This window comes from Perissodus microlepis, chromosome 18 (genome assembly GCF_051167445.1).
Source record: "Perissodus microlepis isolate ML-2025 ecotype Zambia chromosome 18, ASM5116744v1, whole genome shotgun sequence".
Taxonomy (NCBI): Eukaryota; Metazoa; Chordata; class Actinopteri; order Cichliformes; family Cichlidae; genus Perissodus; species Perissodus microlepis.
In genome coordinates, this window is record NC_140478.1 from 19,836,238 (window position 1) to 19,856,999 (window position 20,762).

General features: G+C 37.8%; 1 protein-coding gene across 1 annotated transcript in view; it reads right to left on the reverse strand.

Moving 5' to 3' along the window:
• The window catches only part of pth1r (parathyroid hormone 1 receptor), a 47,599-nt gene that overhangs the window by 7,039 nt on the left and 19,798 nt on the right, over window positions 1-20,762 (reverse strand). The window contains exons 2-6 of the mRNA XM_084912054.1: window positions 14,917-15,019; window positions 8,787-8,894; window positions 8,492-8,613; window positions 6,081-6,175; window positions 4,154-4,337 (exon numbers count right to left, since the gene is read on the reverse strand). Coding sequence (XP_084768180.1) covers window positions 4,154-4,337; window positions 6,081-6,175; window positions 8,492-8,613; window positions 8,787-8,894; window positions 14,917-15,019 — 612 coding nt within the window. The remainder of the gene's footprint in view (window positions 1-4,153; window positions 4,338-6,080; window positions 6,176-8,491; window positions 8,614-8,786; window positions 8,895-14,916; window positions 15,020-20,762) is intronic.

Genomic DNA, 20,762 nt, shown 5'->3' on the forward strand with positions numbered 1-20,762 from the left:
ACACTGTCTAAATTGCATTGAGAAAGTTGAGAAATGAATATATTTTTGCAATACTGTGCATCAGCGCTGAAATGAGCTCCCAAAAAAATCCAGATAAAATGAAAAAAACTCAGCAGGACTGCTCCACTGAAGGCTTAGATATTTCTGTTTGCTACAACCTTGAAATAAATGAAATTATTTCACACATTTTTAAAATATATTTTATTTTTTTATAGTCTCCCATTTAATATTGCTCTAATTTATCTGTGTCTGCAGCTGCAACTTTTGTCTTCATGCATTTTTATTTCATGCACGTTTGACTGACCTCTTGTTGAAAGGTGCAAAACAATATGGCTTATGTTACTCATGTTCAGATTATTCACCACAGGACAGCGGGCATGATTATTTTTCAGGCAGGATTCACTCCTGCTGCTTTTCGCCACACTGCTAATTGTTGAGCAACTTTAGAGGCACGAACGAGGTTAAAATCTTGTTAGCTGACCTCCAGCTAGTATAAACATGAATGATATATTGGCAATTTACAACTCTGATAGATGTCAGAAAAATGAAGACTCTCTCACCTGGCATTTCATTAGGTATACCTGTTCAACTGCTTATTATTGCAAATCAGTCAATCACATGACTGCAACTCAATGCATTTAGGCATGGAGATATAGTAAAGATGACCTGCTGAAGGTCAAACTGAGCATCAGAATGGGGAAGAAAGGTGATTTAAGCGACTTTGAATGTGGCATGATTTTTGGTGGCAGACAGGCTGGTCTGAGTAGTTCAGAAACTGTTGATCTACTGGGGTTTTCCGACAAAACCATCCCTCGGTCTTATGGAGAACGGTCCGAAAAAGAAAAAAAATCCAGTGAGCAGCAGTTCTCTGAGTGGAAATGCCTTGGTGATGCGTGAGGTAAGAGGAGAATGGCCAGATTACTTTGAAGTGATAGGAAGGCAACAGTAACTCAAATAAGCACTTGTTATAACCAAGGTATGCAGACGAGCATCTCTGAACGCACACCGTGTTAAGCCTTGAAGCAAACGGGCTACAGTACTCAAGCCCAATGTGTTTAGAGATCGCATTGATCTCTAATCACATTTTCTTGTCTGTAATTACTGCAGATTGGTTAGTGCACAAAGTGCTCACAGATCCTTGTGGTGAAGGATGGTTCTGAACAAAATAAAGACTTTTACTGGGAATCATGGGACCTCTTTCTTTTTCTCTAAGTGCGGTCACAGCAGCTCGAGAGGAATCTTCGTAGATCTTCTGACTAGCTAAGTGAGAAATGTAGCCAGACAATGTGACAACTATTTACTCATAGCAGAACAGCTGAGATAAACAAGGTAACTTTATGAGATTTCCCCATCTTCAGGTGTTCCTTTTCTTTAGGACTGTTAGAGTAATTGGACATATTTTGACAGCTGGGTCATATGTTGTGAAAGCATGGGCAAATGTAATGTAGTTCAAATCTTGAATAACACATAAAAGTTTCTCATTATCATTAGATGTACCTCAAGAACATCTAAATTTGCAGCGCTACTGTCATTGCACCCACCCAATGGGAAAATACTGCTCTGAACTACATCTGTAACCGAGTTACAATGCCATTTTGTTACTGGGGAAACAACACACTTTGCTCGTGGATCACTGTGTGAGTTTAGGCTCATTACTGTATATGTTGGCTTTTTAGCCAGACTCTTTTTTCTGATAAAAATAACATGTCTTTTTTTTTACGGGTGGGGGGATGAGAAAATTTCTGAAAAAACAAACAAACTGGGGCGAGTAGTTACAGAGATATGACTCCTTCCCAGACATAACCCAACATAGGGTGTTAAACAGTTCTGAGTGCTAACAATCCATTGTACGCATTTGAGCATTAATGGATTGCTGTTAAATTTTGTTGGTCCCCAGAGGGCGTGGATCAATTTCCTCCCACCACCAGCAAGTATACGTTTTCACTTATTAAGAAAGCTTCAAGTCCCAAGCATCGTGGCCATCTGCCTTTCCCATTATAGGGTTGAGATTCTTGATTACAAAATTTAGCAATTATTAGATTATTAGATGGGTATCAGTGGAATTACAAAAAGAGGTTAGCGTCTACCACGACTGGCTTTGGTAATCTTTTGATTTTTTTATCTAGTACCTTCATAAGTTTCCATGTGATCAGTAATTGTCTATTTATTTATTTGTTTGATTATTTTGATCATTTCTAAATATTTAAATAAAATTGAATTGAATAGAACTGAGTTTGTTTATTTTTAACAGGGACAGTGTACATTAATAAACATTGCTGTAATTGTACTAGAGTTAGCAACAGGTTAATATTCATCACCTGCAAACTAACAGCATTTCTGTTAACCTCTGCTGTGTTATGTTTGTACTGTAAATGAACCAAAACATCATCATGCTAGCGAGTTAAGACCAGATGATAAGTCTGGTAAATATGCTACATGTTAAATAGCATGCAGATTAAAAGCATGCAGACAGCACATACAGAGTCCACTGTGGAGTTTTTTCACAGCATCTGCGCTTCATAGTTACGGTGTTATATGGTCGACCAATGGATTATTATTGCAGCTTTCTGAAATGCGTCTGTTTTATTAAAACATTCAATGAAATAATAATTAAATTAAATGTTTTACTTCTTTTTATCTATATATATTTCTACCACAAATAAAGAGAATGGATGTAGTTCACTGGCTTAACTCAGTTCTTACGCATGTCTAATTATCAGTCCCAAGCGCACTAATCTACAAATGTTGTTCCTGTGTTATTCGCAGCCTCTTATTTTCTGTGTCCATCCCAGTGTCTTAATCTATTATCTGTATTTGTGTGGAACAAAGCTTTTGAACCCACTGTTTCAAAGTTCTGAGTGAAAATGTTTTATTTCATGCACAGAATAAAGTTTTGAAACTAAGTGAGTTATCACCATGCAACATACGGGAAGCACATTTTATTTGTGAATGATCGGTGTCTCTCATGCCAATTGTATTAATCTTTAAAAGCAATGTGACATAAATGTATCAATAGACTACCAACAAAATTAACTGCAAACACTAAAGTTGGGACTCAAAGCACAGAGTACTGCACACAACTCAAAGGACGAGCAAGTGTTGTGTCTACAATTAACTTGCACTTAGCAAAGAACCAATTTTAAACAGTATCATTAAACCCATAATTTCTTTCCATTTCTTTAGCTGAATATACAAACAAAAAGTACACACATAACACAATCTGACAGGTATTTTTGAACCAACAGGTGATTCCCAAAGCTGAAAACTTGACATATTTCAACTGGTTTGCAGTGTGTCAAAAATTCTTCACAGAGAACAGAACAAGCATCCAAATAGGAATTTTGGAATCTCTTTAAGAAGCCTCGGGGACTATTCATGAAGACTACTTAAAGAAAACACAAGAAAGTTTGAGTAAGAGAGCTCAGACTGAGTTGAGCTTCCAAACATCCTTAATAAAGTGCAATAAATTGCTGCACCTAATTCCCATTTTGCTATAAAGAAGAAGGCTTTGGAACAGCATTATATACACATATTCAGCCTGTGATTTCTGCAGGAGCATCAGACCTTTTGTGATTGGACTGCTCTGTGGTTCAGACCTTACATTTTCTTTTTCTTAATTAAGAAAATCAGTGGTTCAAAAAGGTTATTTGCTCCATACATAAAATGATGAATTATTCCAGAGTACACACACCTAAGTTCCCTCATTGTGTCACACACAATATTTCACCTACTAAGCAGTTTGAATACAGTATAAGTCACTTTGCAGAGATACAGAGGATGAAAGATATCCCTAAATATATAGTGTAAATTGTTTGTGTATTAAAGCATCCGTGAAAAGTACACAGTCTTTACAAATTTTTTCAGACTTGACTCTGTTCAGGAAAGCCAAGTTCTGGCCTAGTAAAACCTTGGCACGGTGACAAGCAGTACAGTTTATTTGCTGCAGTACTGGAAAAGCAACTGAGACTCCTGCAAAACTTACCTAACACTTCCCATGCGGAAACACAACTCTTCACACCGAGCAACACTAATCAAATTATGTGTACACGTAAAGCAAACAAATCCTGACATTATATTTTTTGTGAGTACTGCACGTTCATTGACTACGACAATGACTTTATCTGCTGCTTCTGTTTCTATTTGGTTTACTTACAAAATGCGTTTTGTCGGTTTGTGAGGCTTCAGAAATAGACTTGATGTCTTCCACACTGACTCCTTCCATGTCTAATGTCGATCCGGAGTAGAGAACAACGTCTTTTACAAAAATGCTTATAGCTCTTAGCATGTAGGACACAAAGAGGTGCATGTGGATGTAGTTCCTGGTACAGTGTAACCGTCTAAAAAAGAGAGAGAGAGAAAAAGAGTGGTATGGTCAAATATCAGATATGTGAGAAATTTTTTCTATTTTTACTTTTTTTAGACAGTTGGTACAGCTCAATGTTAAGTTTGTGCTCGACTTTTCACACGCACACAAACAATACCCATCCTAATTAGAGCCAGCTGAATTCCACGCTGACTACAACACATTCTCGAGAATTAGGAGCTTGAAACACACAAATATTAAATCGTTACACTCAAAGTGAGCAGTAAAAACGAAATTGCAAGCATGTGTTGAAAGGGATCCAAATTTGCTTCCACGAAAGCACAAGTTTATCAGTCAAAAATTCTTCATTCTTAACATTTGTAGAAATGTTAACATTTGCAACTGTGAAGTGATTCTGGCACTGTGCTCCAAAGGGAGCTGCAGGATCTATAGCCATAAAGGCTACATTATTGCAGTCAAGACAAAACGTCAATGCTAAAATTTCTTGAATATTTACTAGTGCAAAAAAAAATAAAAAATCTAAAAGGCATGACAGTTTAAAGTCTAAATTTGTCAACATTTACTTGACGCTGACATTAGATCAGTGTAATTTCTACCCACTGTTTCTTTCTCTAAAGACTCTTTAATGAGCTGAATTCTTTGACGAGCAACCCTCAGAGAGCTATTGATTGAGAAAAACTAATCTAGCGTACATTTCCCCAGTGAAAAATTCTGAACACAAGTGGTAATGCAAAATATCCCCTCTTCTCTCTCCCTGGAAAACATTTATGAGCTCTCCTGTCTAAAAGCTGATGTGTTAAAGAGGAGACATGGCTGGAGCGCTCTGAGCACAGAGCCAGAATGTCAGATGGGCCCCTGGGACAACTTATTAAACTCATTTTGCCCGTAGATTTCCTGGTGCCAGTTGGGAGCATTCCTAAAAACCTTCTGACTGCCTGCCTGTACAGTAAGTCACGCCGGTTGGAGCACTGGTAAACAGTTCCTTCCCATTGATTAGTGATAGTCCCTGTGCTCAACTAAATAAGCAAATAATAACAAATCTGCCCTGTGTTAATCAAAATGATTAAAAAAAACAGACATTTTCAGACTGAATTCAACCTTGTTTTAAGGTTTTTTTCCTTTTTCATTTAAGAAAGTAGCCCTAAGGTAAGGCTGATACCTCTTATGTTTGTACAGTAGGAGGAGAGCTTTTCAAACACAGCACTTTGCTCTGAATTCACATCCCTTCACTCCCTTGTTTAGATGTTTACATGTGGGAAAAGGTGGATGTTGCATAGGAAATGTAATCTTTGTAAGCTGGGAGGAATAATAAAAAAAAAAATCAGCATACACACTTTGGTTGTTCAGCGAAATCTGAAATCAGCATGAAAATAACAAAGAACCTAAATGTCAGGCAATGAGGCATGCATTACAGCACGCCTGAAGGCAAGCTCCTCCTCAAAGGCAGTCATATCATAGTCTGTTAAAAGTCAAAGTAAAAGTCAAAGGTAATGCTTGATATAGATTGTGTGCTCCGTGCCGTCGCTGTGACACAACACATATATTGCGATGCACGATTATCCGGTGGAGTCGGGGTGGGGGTGATGGGGGATTCACAGCATGCCATCATGCTGTGAATCATTTGGACTCCCTGTTTTGATCCCTTCTCCAATTGCTCTAACCTTAATTTCTGACCCCGTATCAAACGCCCTCTCTTTTGGGAACATTTGTAGTTGAAAGTACTCATTGAAAAAGTCCAGCAGCAGCATCGACTCACCGAAAATATCCCAAAATGACGACAGCCACCATGAGCGACCCCAAAGAGACCGAGTACCCAACCGTGTAAATGAGATACAGACGGTGAAAGACGTCCTGTTGGAAAAGGATAATTTGTTAGAATATCAACAGACACATTATCCCCTCCTAATTGCATTGTTTGATCCGCTGTATGTTTTAGTCAGACATGCTAGTCCTGTTTGTTGGAAAAATTTATTTAAGGATGTCTCCAAATAACCTGGTTTGTCACTGGAAAGCATCAGTACACTGGGCAGTAGTTTAATCCTCCAGCAGAAGCCTGGCTGCACGTCACCAAGTTAATAAGTGCCAGGACCTCCTTGTGATGTAAGTTGATACTACACTGCTGTTATCATTTAGCATCAGGATCTTGTGCCAGAAAAAAACGTGCATCTGCAGTATTGCTGTTTGCTTTAGTTCATGCGCACATATTTATCATTATCTACTGCAACTGCTCCTCTGTTGGAACATCGATCTGAACATTCGACGTCATACAGATGACAGCGGTATCGTATCGTTTCAGGCCAGAAAAGGGTGACGATCAAAGCATGACAGCTTTCACGGCTTTCTCACAGTCTTTGAATGTTTTCATTTATCAATATTTTTAACAAGTTTTCCATCCTTCTTACAAGATCTATTTACCGCCAGCACTGACATCTAACACCCCGAGCGATGATAGAGGAACTCTGCACAGGCACCTGCAATCAAGGTCACATCTAGCTGTCAGTCACACTGGGTTGTAGTAGTTCTTGTTCTTTTAACCGTTTCCACACGATGCTTTGCAGTGTAATGGTGCTGTTGGTGCTCATGGTATTACAGATTATGCAACACATAATCCTCTTTATTAAAGTTAAAGATGTCCATTTTGTAAGACGTGTACGCCCGCTTAAAATGTACAACTGTGTCAGGGTACACAGCAAAGAAACACTATCAGCTGACAGGTCTGCTATGAAACAATGAAACAAATACAACAACTACAAAGACCTCATTATGATAATTAATTATAACGTCAGATAAATGACAACAAAGCTCTAACATTAAAACATTAGCTGAGCTAAATATACAACACACTCCACCCTGGGTATGTCAATTTTTAGGGTCTGGCTTTAGAGAAGAAAAATAATAATTCTACAGCATAACGTGGTCATAAGCAATTACCTTTCACTGTAATAGCCTCAAATCAATGAAATAGATTGCACTATAGTATGAGGTGGTGCAACTTCATTAACCCTTTCCAAACCATCCTAAAAAGTTTGTTAAAACCTTCTCAACTCTTCACTCACTGACTTTTATATTATAGATTTCATGCACACACTTGGAAATAGCATATTATATATTTATTTACATGTGTTTGTTGTCTGCCTTTTAATGAATAATTCTGTGCTTTGCTGCTACGCTGTACTATTCTGTTGTCAAATGTTCTGACCTTTTAAGGGGACTACAGATGCAAAATAACACCAGGGTGACATTGAAATTTAAGCTGTCGTCAGCCTGTTAAAGTAATTAAAAATACTGCACTTCTAACTGCTGTGCCTCAAGCACTGGAAAACAGTCCCTTCTTCCATGTGTAACACACCCCACGATCCAGGTGGGGTTTCCTATAGAAATAAGCTGTCAGACATAACTGGCCCACACAGGCCTGCCCTGACATATATCCTATCAAACACCTCGAAGAGACCTGTGATAAGCTGGATCCCTGACTAGCATCCAGGTCTCGTGACCTATTAGTGATGCTGTCGAGGTTATATCAAAGATTTGCAGCAAAGTCTTCCCAAAATGGTCGAGGCTGTTGCAAAAGCATAAAATTGTTTGCTAATGCTCCACACTAATGGTTTTCAAAGAAGATGAAAATCTAATCGGTTCTTCCTTAATCCAAGAGAACATTTGTGCAAGATTTGACGATACTGCATTCACAAGAAAGGATGCATAAAAATCATTAAAATCGACGAATGTAGCTGCATGACTCAACTGTGCAACTGCGGGTCTTATTATTGTTAAGTAACTCAACTGAGCCATGTCTGGTGAGTTCTTAGTGGTCTTAGATTTGCGAGGGAATGACTGAGTTCAAGACTAATCTGGCACTGTTTTCACTTTGTATTATAACATAAATTTAGCCAGTTACAGCCATTTTATCACAAAGCGACCACATGACTATCCTTTCATTATCCCCTCATCATCTTCTCAGCATTTCAGTAAATACGATCAGACTTTATTTGCATTGCACATTACTAAGAAGGCATGCTGTTAATTTGTTACGCATTTCAAAGGAAGTATAATTGCAGGGTACATTTTTTTCTTAAATGCCTTAAGTGAGACAATTTGCTATGGTGCTGCTGTTAATTATTTTGGTGGGAGACAGTGTCAGTATGTAAATGGAAATCAGATGGATCTTACCATTTGATAACTTGGGTTATATTCGGGGAGGTGTTTTGAACATTCAGTATAATCGGCCCATGTTCTGTTGGCTGCTGCCAGCTGCCATATCCCATTGCTGTCACACTGACGGTGTGCTAATCCTAGAAATCAACAAAAGAAGTCTATTTTTAATTACAGATTTAAAGCTGCATAATTCAATAAGCGGGTTCAGAGAGAGCTCGAGTTATGATTTGCAATGAGTTTGCAGAGCGCAGCCTTACTCATTTTAAAATTCAGGGATTTAACTGCTTACTGTATCCAGGGCCAAGCTTACCTTTATGGTTGAAGTCAAAAATATACTCTGGACAGGGAGTGGATATTTTTCCAGGAGGCCCTTCAGGCCAACAAACAATGCCATCCCAATCTGGTGAGCAGAAACCATCTGCAGAGAAAAGAAAAGAGTTGACTTAAAACCAAATCCTGTCATGACTATAGCACTGCAGTAATGGTCAGTAGGTATTTCCAAGATCTGCTTGTTTTCAGGGTTTTTGTTTAAATTTTAAAAAGCAGACACACGATACATAAACAGCACTGGAATGGCACTGCAAAAGCAGCCTTGTAATTTCATGTGTGGCATAACTGACCCCCCCCCCCCCCCCCCCCCTTTTTTTTAATTCATTTTTGTTCTACTTGTGGGAAACATGGGTCACCAAAAGAAAACACATGCCTGTCCACTTCCCATCTATTGTCACATAATTAAGATTTGCAACCATGGAATTTCCCGCATGCTGACAACAAGTTGTCCATTGAATCTGGTGTGTTCATTAAGGCTTGTTTGTTAGCTGCCGGATATTTCCATAACTGCTCCGTTGTTGATAACACAACAACTATTATAATGTTGTATGGAATTGGTTTTAGCATGGATCTTATTTAAAGACTTCCTGCAACACTAGCTGCATTGTAGTGCCCTAACTGGAAAATTATGGTTAAATAACAGCACTATATTATATAATTCACTTTCAATATGTATCATATGTTTTGAGTCTTTTTATAAGATGGATCACATTCAATTAATTCATTTACGTACAGAGTTATGTCTTGCTAGGGTGAATGAAATTTTAGAGAATGGGAAAAATGCTGATAAGATGTAAAACAAATGTCTTATTTGGCCAATCATTATACCCAATGCAACAATTTTATGTATATTTAAATTATTTTTTTGAAAATGTAAAATATTTATTTTAAAATATTTAATAATTAAAAAATTTTAAAAAGTTGAAAAAAAAAATTCAAGTTCTCATCACAATTTACAGTCCTCAACATGTTTTAGACCACCACCGACTAAAAGGTTTGTGCCAGTCCTTCCTTAAATTAACAGTATTTATGATTACCAAAATATTTTTTTATGTTCTATAACAGCTAATCCAACAGTACAGCTGTGCTATTTAATCAAAATCACATTTTTAGTGCTAAAGTATAGTTATTCTTACTACACATGAATTTTCAGATTCACTGTTTTTCAAAACAACCATAATAAAATAGTAAAACATGTAATTTTGTAATAAATGATTAATTTATGGTTCTCAGAATTCTCAGTTTTTTCCTGTTCAAATTTAGGTAAAATTTGAATTCGGTCCTTTTTAGTTTTTAGGGTTTTTTATTTATTTTTTTGTGCTTGTTTTTATGAGAGGTGGTCTAATAAATGTGTTAGAAACTACAATTTTGTATCAGTCTGGACTTAGGTGACCATAGTGGTTTGGGTGATTTCACTTTATTAATAACAATAAATTATATAGTAAAGAATTGACTAATAATAATAATAATAATAATAATAATAATAATAATAATAATAATGATAATCATGAAATCCCATATTTGCATTCATTTTTTTACATATAAAAATATCACATAAAAAACAGTTATTGCATATTTCTCTTTGAACAACAGAATTGGTTAATGATAATAATTCTCTCTCTCTCTCTCTCTCTCTCTCTCTCTCTTTTTTTTTTTAATGAGGCTAATTATGAATGCAAAATGTTTCCCAGGAATCATTAAAGCAAAAAAAGTATTTTCCACATTTTTCACAGATTTTTACAAGATGCATGGTGATCCCGATGATCACAACAGAAAATTTTGTGTCAAATTATTAGCAAAGTCTGTGCTACATTAAACTTTGCCATAATGCATCTGTGCTAAGTTCAGACAAAGAACTTTACGTTCAAAGTGGGGGGAAACCTATGAGTGCACACAGTCCCCTAATTCTCAGCTAAACCGTGGAACAGAGCCTGCTGATAGTGTGAGCGGAGTCCCTTTCACCACAGATTCTTGGCAAAACCTCTCTTATGGCTTGGCATTTATGTTGTATTATTGAAAACATCTGCCCCACTTTGACCACTAATAAGTAGGTAAGCATAGAACTAAAACTCTCCTCTCTTTGCAGTAGATCCATTATTTTCTCATTCCTGTAATCAAACTTACAAAGAAACATCTGACAAAATGACGACTTGCTTTTAACTGCTTGTCACTGGGAGCACAAAATTAAAGAGTAGACTGAGTGGAGCTGACTGATTCTTGCAGATGCATGGTGGGAAAAAAAATGCGTTTAGTTTTGAAAATCACGCTGACCACACATCCTGGGAGTAAAAGTAGAATTGCTGCTTGCTTTTGCCATAGGTTTTACTACCATAGGACCACCTACTAACAGGCTTAAATTAAACACACAAACACACAGACACACACACACACATACAATTTCCTGTAAATTTCTTGACCACAATTTAAATATAAATGTGCCTACGGGGGGACTTTGGTATTTGTGATGTCACTGGGGTTTGAAGAATGTTTTTTTCTCCCCCAACTCATTTGATTCTGACCTGCAGATGTCAAAACACTCACTGCAGTTCCTCCTGATACATGCAGCCTTTTATAATGATTCCCCAAGTTATTCTACACCCAGACCACAAGCTTGAAGGTTGAGCTATTTTCACACTGCAAGGTCTGGGGATTTGAACCCACATCCCTCCACTGTCCTCCCCAGGCAAACCTCACTGCATCCCTCAAAGAAAACCTTGTCCCAGGCATCAAATGGTGAATTTTACACATTTGAAGCCCAAATGAAGCACAACGGCTTTTCCTTTCAAGCAGCACTCAAAGCTTTCTTAATTAACACATAATTTTGGATAGTTTTTCTACACTTTCTGCATTTTACTCTGCTGCCATTTGAAGCCGTCGTCATTCCTAATCTCCAATAATAGTTCAAAAAGCCACAGGATTACAGTTAAAGAGCCAGAAAAAAAATCCTGGGAGATTAGGCAAGACAATTACAGATATAAATCTAAAGCTAGTCGTTGGTGCAATCAGTTTATCTCAACCCATGGTTTGAAGTTCACGCCACAATGCAAAAAGGAAGGAAAATGTCTCTTAAAAAGTGATTTCTGCTGAAATCTTGATGACTTTTTCAAGGAAAATACTGACATCCTTCATCAGAAAGCGCAAGTTAGGTTTTCTTTGAACTTAATGGCAAAATCTTGACAATATCTATAATTTTACTCAACATCACAGCAAACCCACTACCCAGATTTTAAATGACTTCCACACTGCATAATTACAAACAGCCAGATGTGGCTCTGGAGTTCAAATCAAATCGAAATGAAGTTAAGGTTAAAGCAATTCATCTGGCATTACAGGGAAAAAGAAAATCTCAAAACAAGTACATGCAAGGAGCACATATGTGCTTCTCAAGCCGTTAGTCTCCACCACACTGGGGGACTTAACTGAGGACTCTACTCTTTATTAAGGTAATAGGGTTATTCTAATTTCTTCAGCTGTAATGTGATTGAACAGACATGTGCAACCTTCCAAAAGAGGTCAGCAAAAAACCACTACATGCAGGATGAGTCACATTCGGCACACCAGCATCATCAGGTATGCAGGTCAGCTCTCTTGTGCTGATGTACCCCCTAAACAGCACCTCAAGCATTTCACAGAATCCCAGTCAGGCATTCCTGATGGGCTTGTTAGAGTCCAGATTGAGCGCCAAAGTCTCCCCTAATGTGCAGACACAGGAACATGCGAGTGCAATAAAGCCGTGGTTATCAACTATTTATTCCAGATTAAAATATAAATGTACATATAGTCCCATATGTGTAGTCAAGATAGTGCACAATGTTTAATTAGGTGTTATCCCATTGTAGTTCGTACTGAAAATAGCATGCGCTCGGAGGTGCATGTGGACATGTGACACCAACCTTTCCTGTCACTACAACATGTCAGGATAGATTCTCGTCTGCGAGATCTCTGATGTTTCACTGATTGCTCTCCTCTGCATTGGCGCCTATAGCCATCTTGTTAAGCGTGCTGTAAGAGCTGGAACATAAACCCTAAGCAAACAAAATCTGCTGCTCGGCCCTCTGCAATTCTCAAAAGTAGCAATTCTGACATTTTTTTTTTTTTTTTATCTAATTTGAGCTAGTGGATATTTATCAAAACCATGAAAAGTTGGGACATACCACATGGGTAATGTAACTACAGGGAACAGTCAACAATAGCTTTTGTGTTCTGAGCCAGGAAGTAAACGTTTTTAATTATGTGTTTCATTTACAAGGAGTATCGTTTGGAGGGCAAAGAATTTCATGTGACCACAATGCACTGGGGTTAAAGAGAAAATAATATGATTGGTTTGGCTGTGGAATTCCTCTCCAATCAACTGGGAGAATGACAGCAACCACATGACGATACAGTGTGCTGGGGTCTGCAGGAAAGTGGCGTTCTTCAGATAGCTATAAATATTGAAAAACACCCCAGGACCAGGTTTGCCTTCGAGCTCAGCCTTCGGAAAGCCACAGAGAAGACAAAGGAAACAAAGCTGAGGTTTTAAATGTAACCATCAACTTACAGTTCACAAAAATGTCTTGAAACTGCTCCAAGAATGGTCCGTGATTTGAACATATCAGCGAAATACAGGCAAAACGGTCCCTTTAATTGAAATATTTACTTATTATGGTGAAGTATGAACAGCATCAGTTGATTAGTTTAAGCTCTTATAATCAACAGTCACTCTCAAACAAGTCACCAATCACATTCAATCAACATGGCGTCTCAATGGACTCTTTACTTTCAAGCTTGTGTTCATCATGTTGCTGGTTATGCAGTTTACTCCCACAGTTCTTGGTAAACTTCACTGTTGATTGGTTTCTCCCTCCGTACACACAGCCTTCTCTTGGTACACCTCCCGTGTCTGATGACATCCTCCGCCTCATACATTATATTTCAGCTCGGCAGCCATGAGGCGCTGCTCTGTGCAGCCTCTGGGGGATTTACTGCACTCCACATTGAACCTCTAGCTTCAGCTAGAATTCACTGGGGAGCTTCCTCACAAGCGGAAAGCCCCAAACTATTTTTAAGTGATAACGCCTTTGACAAATGTGCCTGTGACAGAAATCTTTTAACTAAAAAACCTTTAACAGGTAGTGGAAAATCACACTATTGGAAACCAATAATAAAAGGCAAATAAAGCGGCACCTTCCAAACGCATGATCCCATTTCAATTTCACGCATTCCGCTTGATTAGTTTCCTCCAGTTTTTAGCTATTAGTTATCTGGTAATAATAATCTGTAGCTAAACAAGACATGTTATTCGATATACAGAAGCTATTAGGGACGATCTTATGGATTTGTATCTGTTATCTCTCTAACACACCCCTTTTACTGGGTGATTTGCATGACAAACATTGACTCTGTAATCCCTTTGTTACTCTGCTTTGGAATGAGGAGAATCACAATCCTGCTAACAGAGTAAACAATGAACCAAAAGCAACCAATGTCCTGTGCATGTGCTAAATGTTAATCAAATCTGCACTATCATGCACACGCACACCTGGAGGCAATGTTCCCATTTTAAACCACAGCACACCTTGATAAGTGCATACATGTCCCACACCCCACCCCTCGCACCCCACTTTCACCACTTTCCCCAGTCTACAAAATGTAAGGGGCTGGGGTCAGGTGTGCAGATATGCCATTTAACCTAGTTTTTGTTTTTTGTTTTTTTTACAGATTTCAGCTTTTGCAAGAGAAGCGGTGCACATCCATTTCAAGCCCCCAGTTAAAAATGAGTCTCCAGCTAAAAGACATCCTACAGGCGATTTAAGGTTTAATTCTGGATTTAGGGATCTGTGATTTTTTTTTTCACATGACTGCACTCAATCCACAGCTGTAGCACACAATGGAATATGTGAACAAATATTAAAGAGCCATGCTGGTTTATACAGATATTCCTCCGGCCCCCTGATGATGAATCCTACTTAAATCTCCTGTGTGGCTGTTGACCATTTTGCCATGAAATTCAATACTGAAAGTTCAAGTCCCCCTGAAGAATAACAGTATTGTCATTACACTACTACACTACACTTACTCACAAAGCCACTCATACGGCTAAAGACTGACAGATTTGTTTCTGTACTCACCAGGAATCCTCTGCTTTGCCTTGATGATGGCCTCACATTTTTGCTTGGCTCTGTACAAAAACTCTAACTGTTCCTCTTTTGTCAGCACATCATCGGTGTAAACCTGCAAATCAGGGGGAAAGCCGCAGAGTTAACAGAAAGATATGGAAGTGGAAATAGGAATAGTGTGAAAAATAGATACTTTCAAACAAAATTTCCAACACCAAACATCTATTACAACTCAGCTACATGGCAGTTAAAATGACAAGAACAACATAAAAGTGTAAATATTTCGCTGCAGATGTAGATTCTCCTCTGGATCTGAAATGAGCATGAAAATCAGTTCAGACTTAGACATTAATTTCTCTTTACAGCTGCTTCAAAACTGTCAAACTGTCTGGAACCCTGCTCATGGTGCTGTGGAGAAAAAAATTAAATCCAGTTTCCTTCCTCCAAAATTCACCGGATATGAGTGACAGTAATACAGTGGATAAATATTAGAAAGTCCTGTACTTTGACCACATCAGTGGATTCATTGAAGAGTTCTATCAGTCTTACTGTGATAAAGTGAAAGCTAAACTTCCCTGACTCAACAGCATCAGTTTCACTTGCAGCATGCAGGCTTATTCCAGCGGTAAACTGATCGACATGAGGAAAATTTTAACACTGACAAAAATTACATTTTATTCCCTGCAGTTTTTTTTTTTTTTACCCCTTATATATTTTCAGCTTCTGAACGTTTTATATGAGGGTGACGTGGTAACTCAGGTGTGGTTTTCCAGTCAGGGAAACTTTTTCCATTCTAATAGGTCACACTGACTGACTTGCTGTTTGCCTGTGGATCACTTTCGGGCATTGACAAATGTGACTGTATTGAAAACGACAACATTCATTTTTAACAGAGCATGACAAGAAGAGTGGAAATGAAAAAACAGGCCACCTAAACTAAAGGCTAGATCACCAGGATATTTAATGCTGTCATGTAGGCACTATCATTGTTCTCTGAGCCACACTGCAGCAAAACTATAAGACGCACACCATGAGACATAAACTAACACGTATGCCGTACAGAGCGCCTGGAGGTGCGGCTAAAAAAAAACCCACACACACACAGTCTTGTTTTTTTGGTCCAGTGATCCAGAGCAAATAGTGCAAATTAAAGACAGACGTTTACTCAGAGCAGCTGACTGCCTGGCTGCAGTTGCATCTGTCGGTTTCAGACACAAATTACATGTCTGGATGTGAAGAAATCAAATTTTGCTTCTATGAAAGCAAGAAGCAGAACACTTCAAATAGTAACGAGTAATTGTTTTACCAATGAGCAAGAGACAGCAGGGAGAACAAGGTAAATCTATGCATAAATAATTCACCTTTCTAAACATTTATTACAGTCATTTTGGATCTAGAATATATATTTTTTTAAACGTGACACAATGGAATATATAACCATAGACAGATAGCTGCAGATACAAAGTAAAGGCGGTGTGGAGACTTGCTTGTCGAATCTCATTGTGATATAACGATTATGCCTGATTCTATCTCTAAATATAAGTAATATAATTGATTTTCTCTTGTTGCCCTGAAAAATCTTAGTTTAGTCTCTACAATATTTGTTAATTTGTTCAGACAGATGTTAACTAAATAATTTGTGTACCTTATTCTTAAGGTGTGCTTGTTATATCTAATCAGTCAATCACATGGCACCAACTCAGTGTGTTTAACCAAGTAGCCATTATCAATTGAGCATGAGAATGTGAAAGAAAGGTGATTTCAGTGAATTTGAATGTGCCAGATGGGCTGGCCTGGTTATTTCAGAACCTGCTGATCGCCACAGAAAATATCCAATGTTGATGTCAGAGATCAGAGGAGAATGGCCAGACTACTTTGAGCTGATAGAAGACAGCAGCAATTCAAATGACTACTTGTTACAAGCAAGGTATGCAGAAGAGCATCTTCGAATGCACAACATGTTAAAGCTTGAAGCAGATGGATACAGCACCAGAAGACTGCACTGGGTACAGCTCCTGTCAGCTAACAACAGGATACCGAGGCTATAATTCACACTGGCTCACCAAAATTGGACAACAGAAGATTGGAAAAACATTACCTGGTCTGATGTGTCACATGAAACAACATGAAAGCTGATGTTTGCATTCTAATATTTGTGTTCAAGCCTCTAGCTATAGATAAAGACATCTTATGGAAAATAAGTTTTAGTAATAGACTTTTATTCTTAAACTCTTTTTTGTGAGTATAGAAATACTGGAAGTGAGCTTACTCATTCTGCAACAGTATTTTATATTGTATTCTTCTTATTTATAATTTAGTACAGCCAATTGTGGTGGTGTTTATTTAAAGTATATGAAATGCTGAAATTTTACAGCAGTAACAGCAGTATAAATGTTGAGAACCAACCATAAAAAGGACAGTACCAAAACACTGCAGTACTGAAATAAATTACAAGAATTTTACACTGGTTCCCGAGTACAACATTTAAGAGAATGTACTTATTTACTATAACAGTTACTATAGTAGATGTACAGTCTACTAAGAAGTATTTATATTTTTGCAGTTGGCAATACAACTCCGTATAGGAACCAACTGTTGTATAACCTTTTTCAAGACTTTTTCAGCCGTCTCTTGTGCCTGTTCATAATGAGAAATATAATAAATAAGTACAGATAGGAACAAAGACATGTATACTTTGTTTCTAAGAGAACTTCACGAGGTTTAAATTTAACTGTAAATACCAAGCCGTTGTGGGTTTGCTCCATACAAACCCACAATACCTCAATCCATCAATATTTTCACTACTTTCAGCCCTGAAATAAGGATGTCCAGTCTGAGAACTGAATAAGGTTACAGAATGAAGACGTTTATGGCTTTGCACAGTAAACAACCACAGATGGAATAACATTTTACCGCAGGCGAACAAGGATAGATACTACCTGTTTACTGTACTAACTAAGCCAATATAGAATATTCCACTGACAGCTTCTGAGACGTTCACACTATTTTCATCTAAAAAGCTGCCTAGTCTTACTTTAGGTAATGACCAATAGGTAATCAGAAACAGTGGATGTGGAAGTTATTCTGGTAAGAATAACACCACTATCATTACTCTTTCTATTTGCGGACAGGTGACAAATTAAAGGAAAAACACTGAATGTCTAACCTCTACATTAAGGGGACTGTTATGCTGCAGAAGGCGTTATCGTGATCAGCTTTATCTTGAGATCATATATTTCTTTTCCGATAGGAGCGACCACTTCCTGCATAGTTATTAAGGTGCAGTGGCATTTCCAGTCACCAGGTTTTAAGGTAGTTATAGCCTTATGAGAGAATTTGTACTGGCAGATAATTTTCCTCACCACCACCGTAAAACACCAAATGAGGGCTCTTTGGGGAGAAGAGATATTGAGATTTGGAGAATAAGTGACAAGGCTAGCTGAAGCTGCATAATGTATTTTCACCATTTAAATAATTGCATGCATCATGCTGATATATGTTGAATTTTTCCACACACTTCAAATCAGTGTGAAATATTGCAATTTCTCTAAGTTATTTCTGCCATTTGAGTGAGACTACTGTTCCAGCACATTAAGAACAAACATCCCAGCCTTTATAGCGGTGTTTAAGCCCCCGTGAAACATTAAACCAAAATGAGGCATGGAGTTTCAGCTTTCTGTCTTAAAAAACAGACTCCTGCATCCAGGGATATAGAGGAGTATCATTTACCATTTCAAGAGGAGAATCTTGGGTAATATGTATGCCCCGTGATTATTTCTGAAAACTATTCCTCCTCCACTGGCCAGAGTCCAAACCTCCAAAGTAAACACACCTCTCACAGGGAGAAACGTGGACATTCTTATTTACTGCATTTCATTCAAAACACAGTATTCTTTTTGTGAAATGCTTTTGAGTTTGTGCCAAAATGAGAATTAGAAAAATACACAACATATAAATATGTGTGTTTTCATCACCGGTCGCTAGAATACAAACTCCACTTGGATAAACCACAAGTTTCTATTTGTCTTTGCAAACTGCAGCTTGATGACTTAAACTGCAGCCCTCTGCAAGAATATAACACCAATATTGAGAGAACTGTATTTAGGGTGCTCAGTCAAGAGAGTGTTTAACCGCTAGGAAGAAATACTAACATTATACAGTGTGGGAGTGAAGGCACATTTACAGTTTAGTTTTAGTTTTCTATTTTCAGCATTTGGTCATTAATGCAAGTTGTATTTATCTGTCAGAGATTGATTTGTCTGGCATGACAGTTAAATATTTTCAGTGTCCATTTGTTGATTTTCAAATAGTTTGCACCAAAGGTTAAAAAAGATTCTAATAAACTGTCCATCAGAAATGTGTCATATGGCTAGACGCCATGCATACATTGAGTGGAGACACTGGGTTTCCACTGCATTACCAACAGCCTTCATTGCGGACTGCTTTGCGCTTTTTATTTCTTCTTCTTTCTTTTTTTGAAGAAAGTTGTGGCTAACCAAAGTCATTTCCTGTAATGTCCTACACGGAATCAGAGAGTCAAATGGTGGAGCTTGTGAGGTAGACTTTCATTAGAAAAAACAAAACAAAAACTCGAGTATCCAAAAAGTTTAAATGAACCCCAAAAACCACTGGATTCAGTGGAGTATAATTATCTGCAGTGAGTCAACAGTGTATTTGGATTCAAAATAAAGCTCAGTGATCTCATTAGTACTATCTCAGACCATGAAAAAGTTATATCAAAAACACTACATAAATCGAGTTCCAAATATCATGACGGCAAAGACGCAAGCATTTTTGAGCAAAACACTACAGCTTCGAAGTGGCTTGAACTTTGTACTGATCTCCCAGAAAGTTGAATGTAGGGACAATTCCTTTGCCAAAATTAATATACTTTATCCTCAAGCTAAGCTCAGTGGGCAATAAAAAATGCATCCCAACAGCTTTGATTACTTTCAGAAGTTTGTTAAAACTGAATTGTTGAAATCCTGTCTATACACGAGCCCCCTCTATGCATTTTGGCTTTTTACATGCATGTAGAAGGTGTTGTAGGTCTCTGAAAAACTTCTTCCATGGTTAAAGATGTTCAGGCGCTCCATTTCAGCATTTACACTTGAACTAGACACTGCAGATTTTAGCTTTCAGTATCGAAGGTGTGCATTTTTATCTTCTTTTTCAACATCAGACTGTCCCCGTGTTATTGTTTAAAAGGCTTATGAAAAGCCAACATTTCTATGGAGTTGGGGTTATATCCAGTTTACGCTAATAAGACAACAGTCAAAGAGAAAGGATTAATGATCTGAAAGAAATTATCATTGGCCAGAATGTTTGTTTTTTTACTTTTTTTCAGCAATAAACAAAAAATAAATCCACAAGACCAAAAGTTCCAAAGCAACCACTCAATGCATGGAGGTAAACAGACACTACATAAACTAGCTATGAGCTTTTTTTTTTTCAAATCAAGAAGAGTTTTTGATTTAATATAAATGAATGTTTATAAATATATGTTAGGTGACGCTGGCTCAAAATTCAGTCTGGACAATTGTTAAATATATATATTTTTGTGAGTAATGTCTTTGGTGAAGGTGAGTAAAAGTGCATCAACATCTTAGCTATTCCTAGAACTGTACTCTTCTGCACAGCTGCCTCTGATGTGCCTGGAATCTGCTGGAGCCACTCTTCCAGCTTGGGCGTTATTGGTCTTATTGCTCCTATCATTGTGGGGCCACTTTGGTCTTTACCTTTCACATCTGCTCCAGTTGTTCCTTCAGCCCCTGTTACTTCCCTGTTTTTTGTGCTTTTCTAGCCACTAGTCAGATTACTTGATGTCCACCACTTCTTCAATATGTCCATGATATATC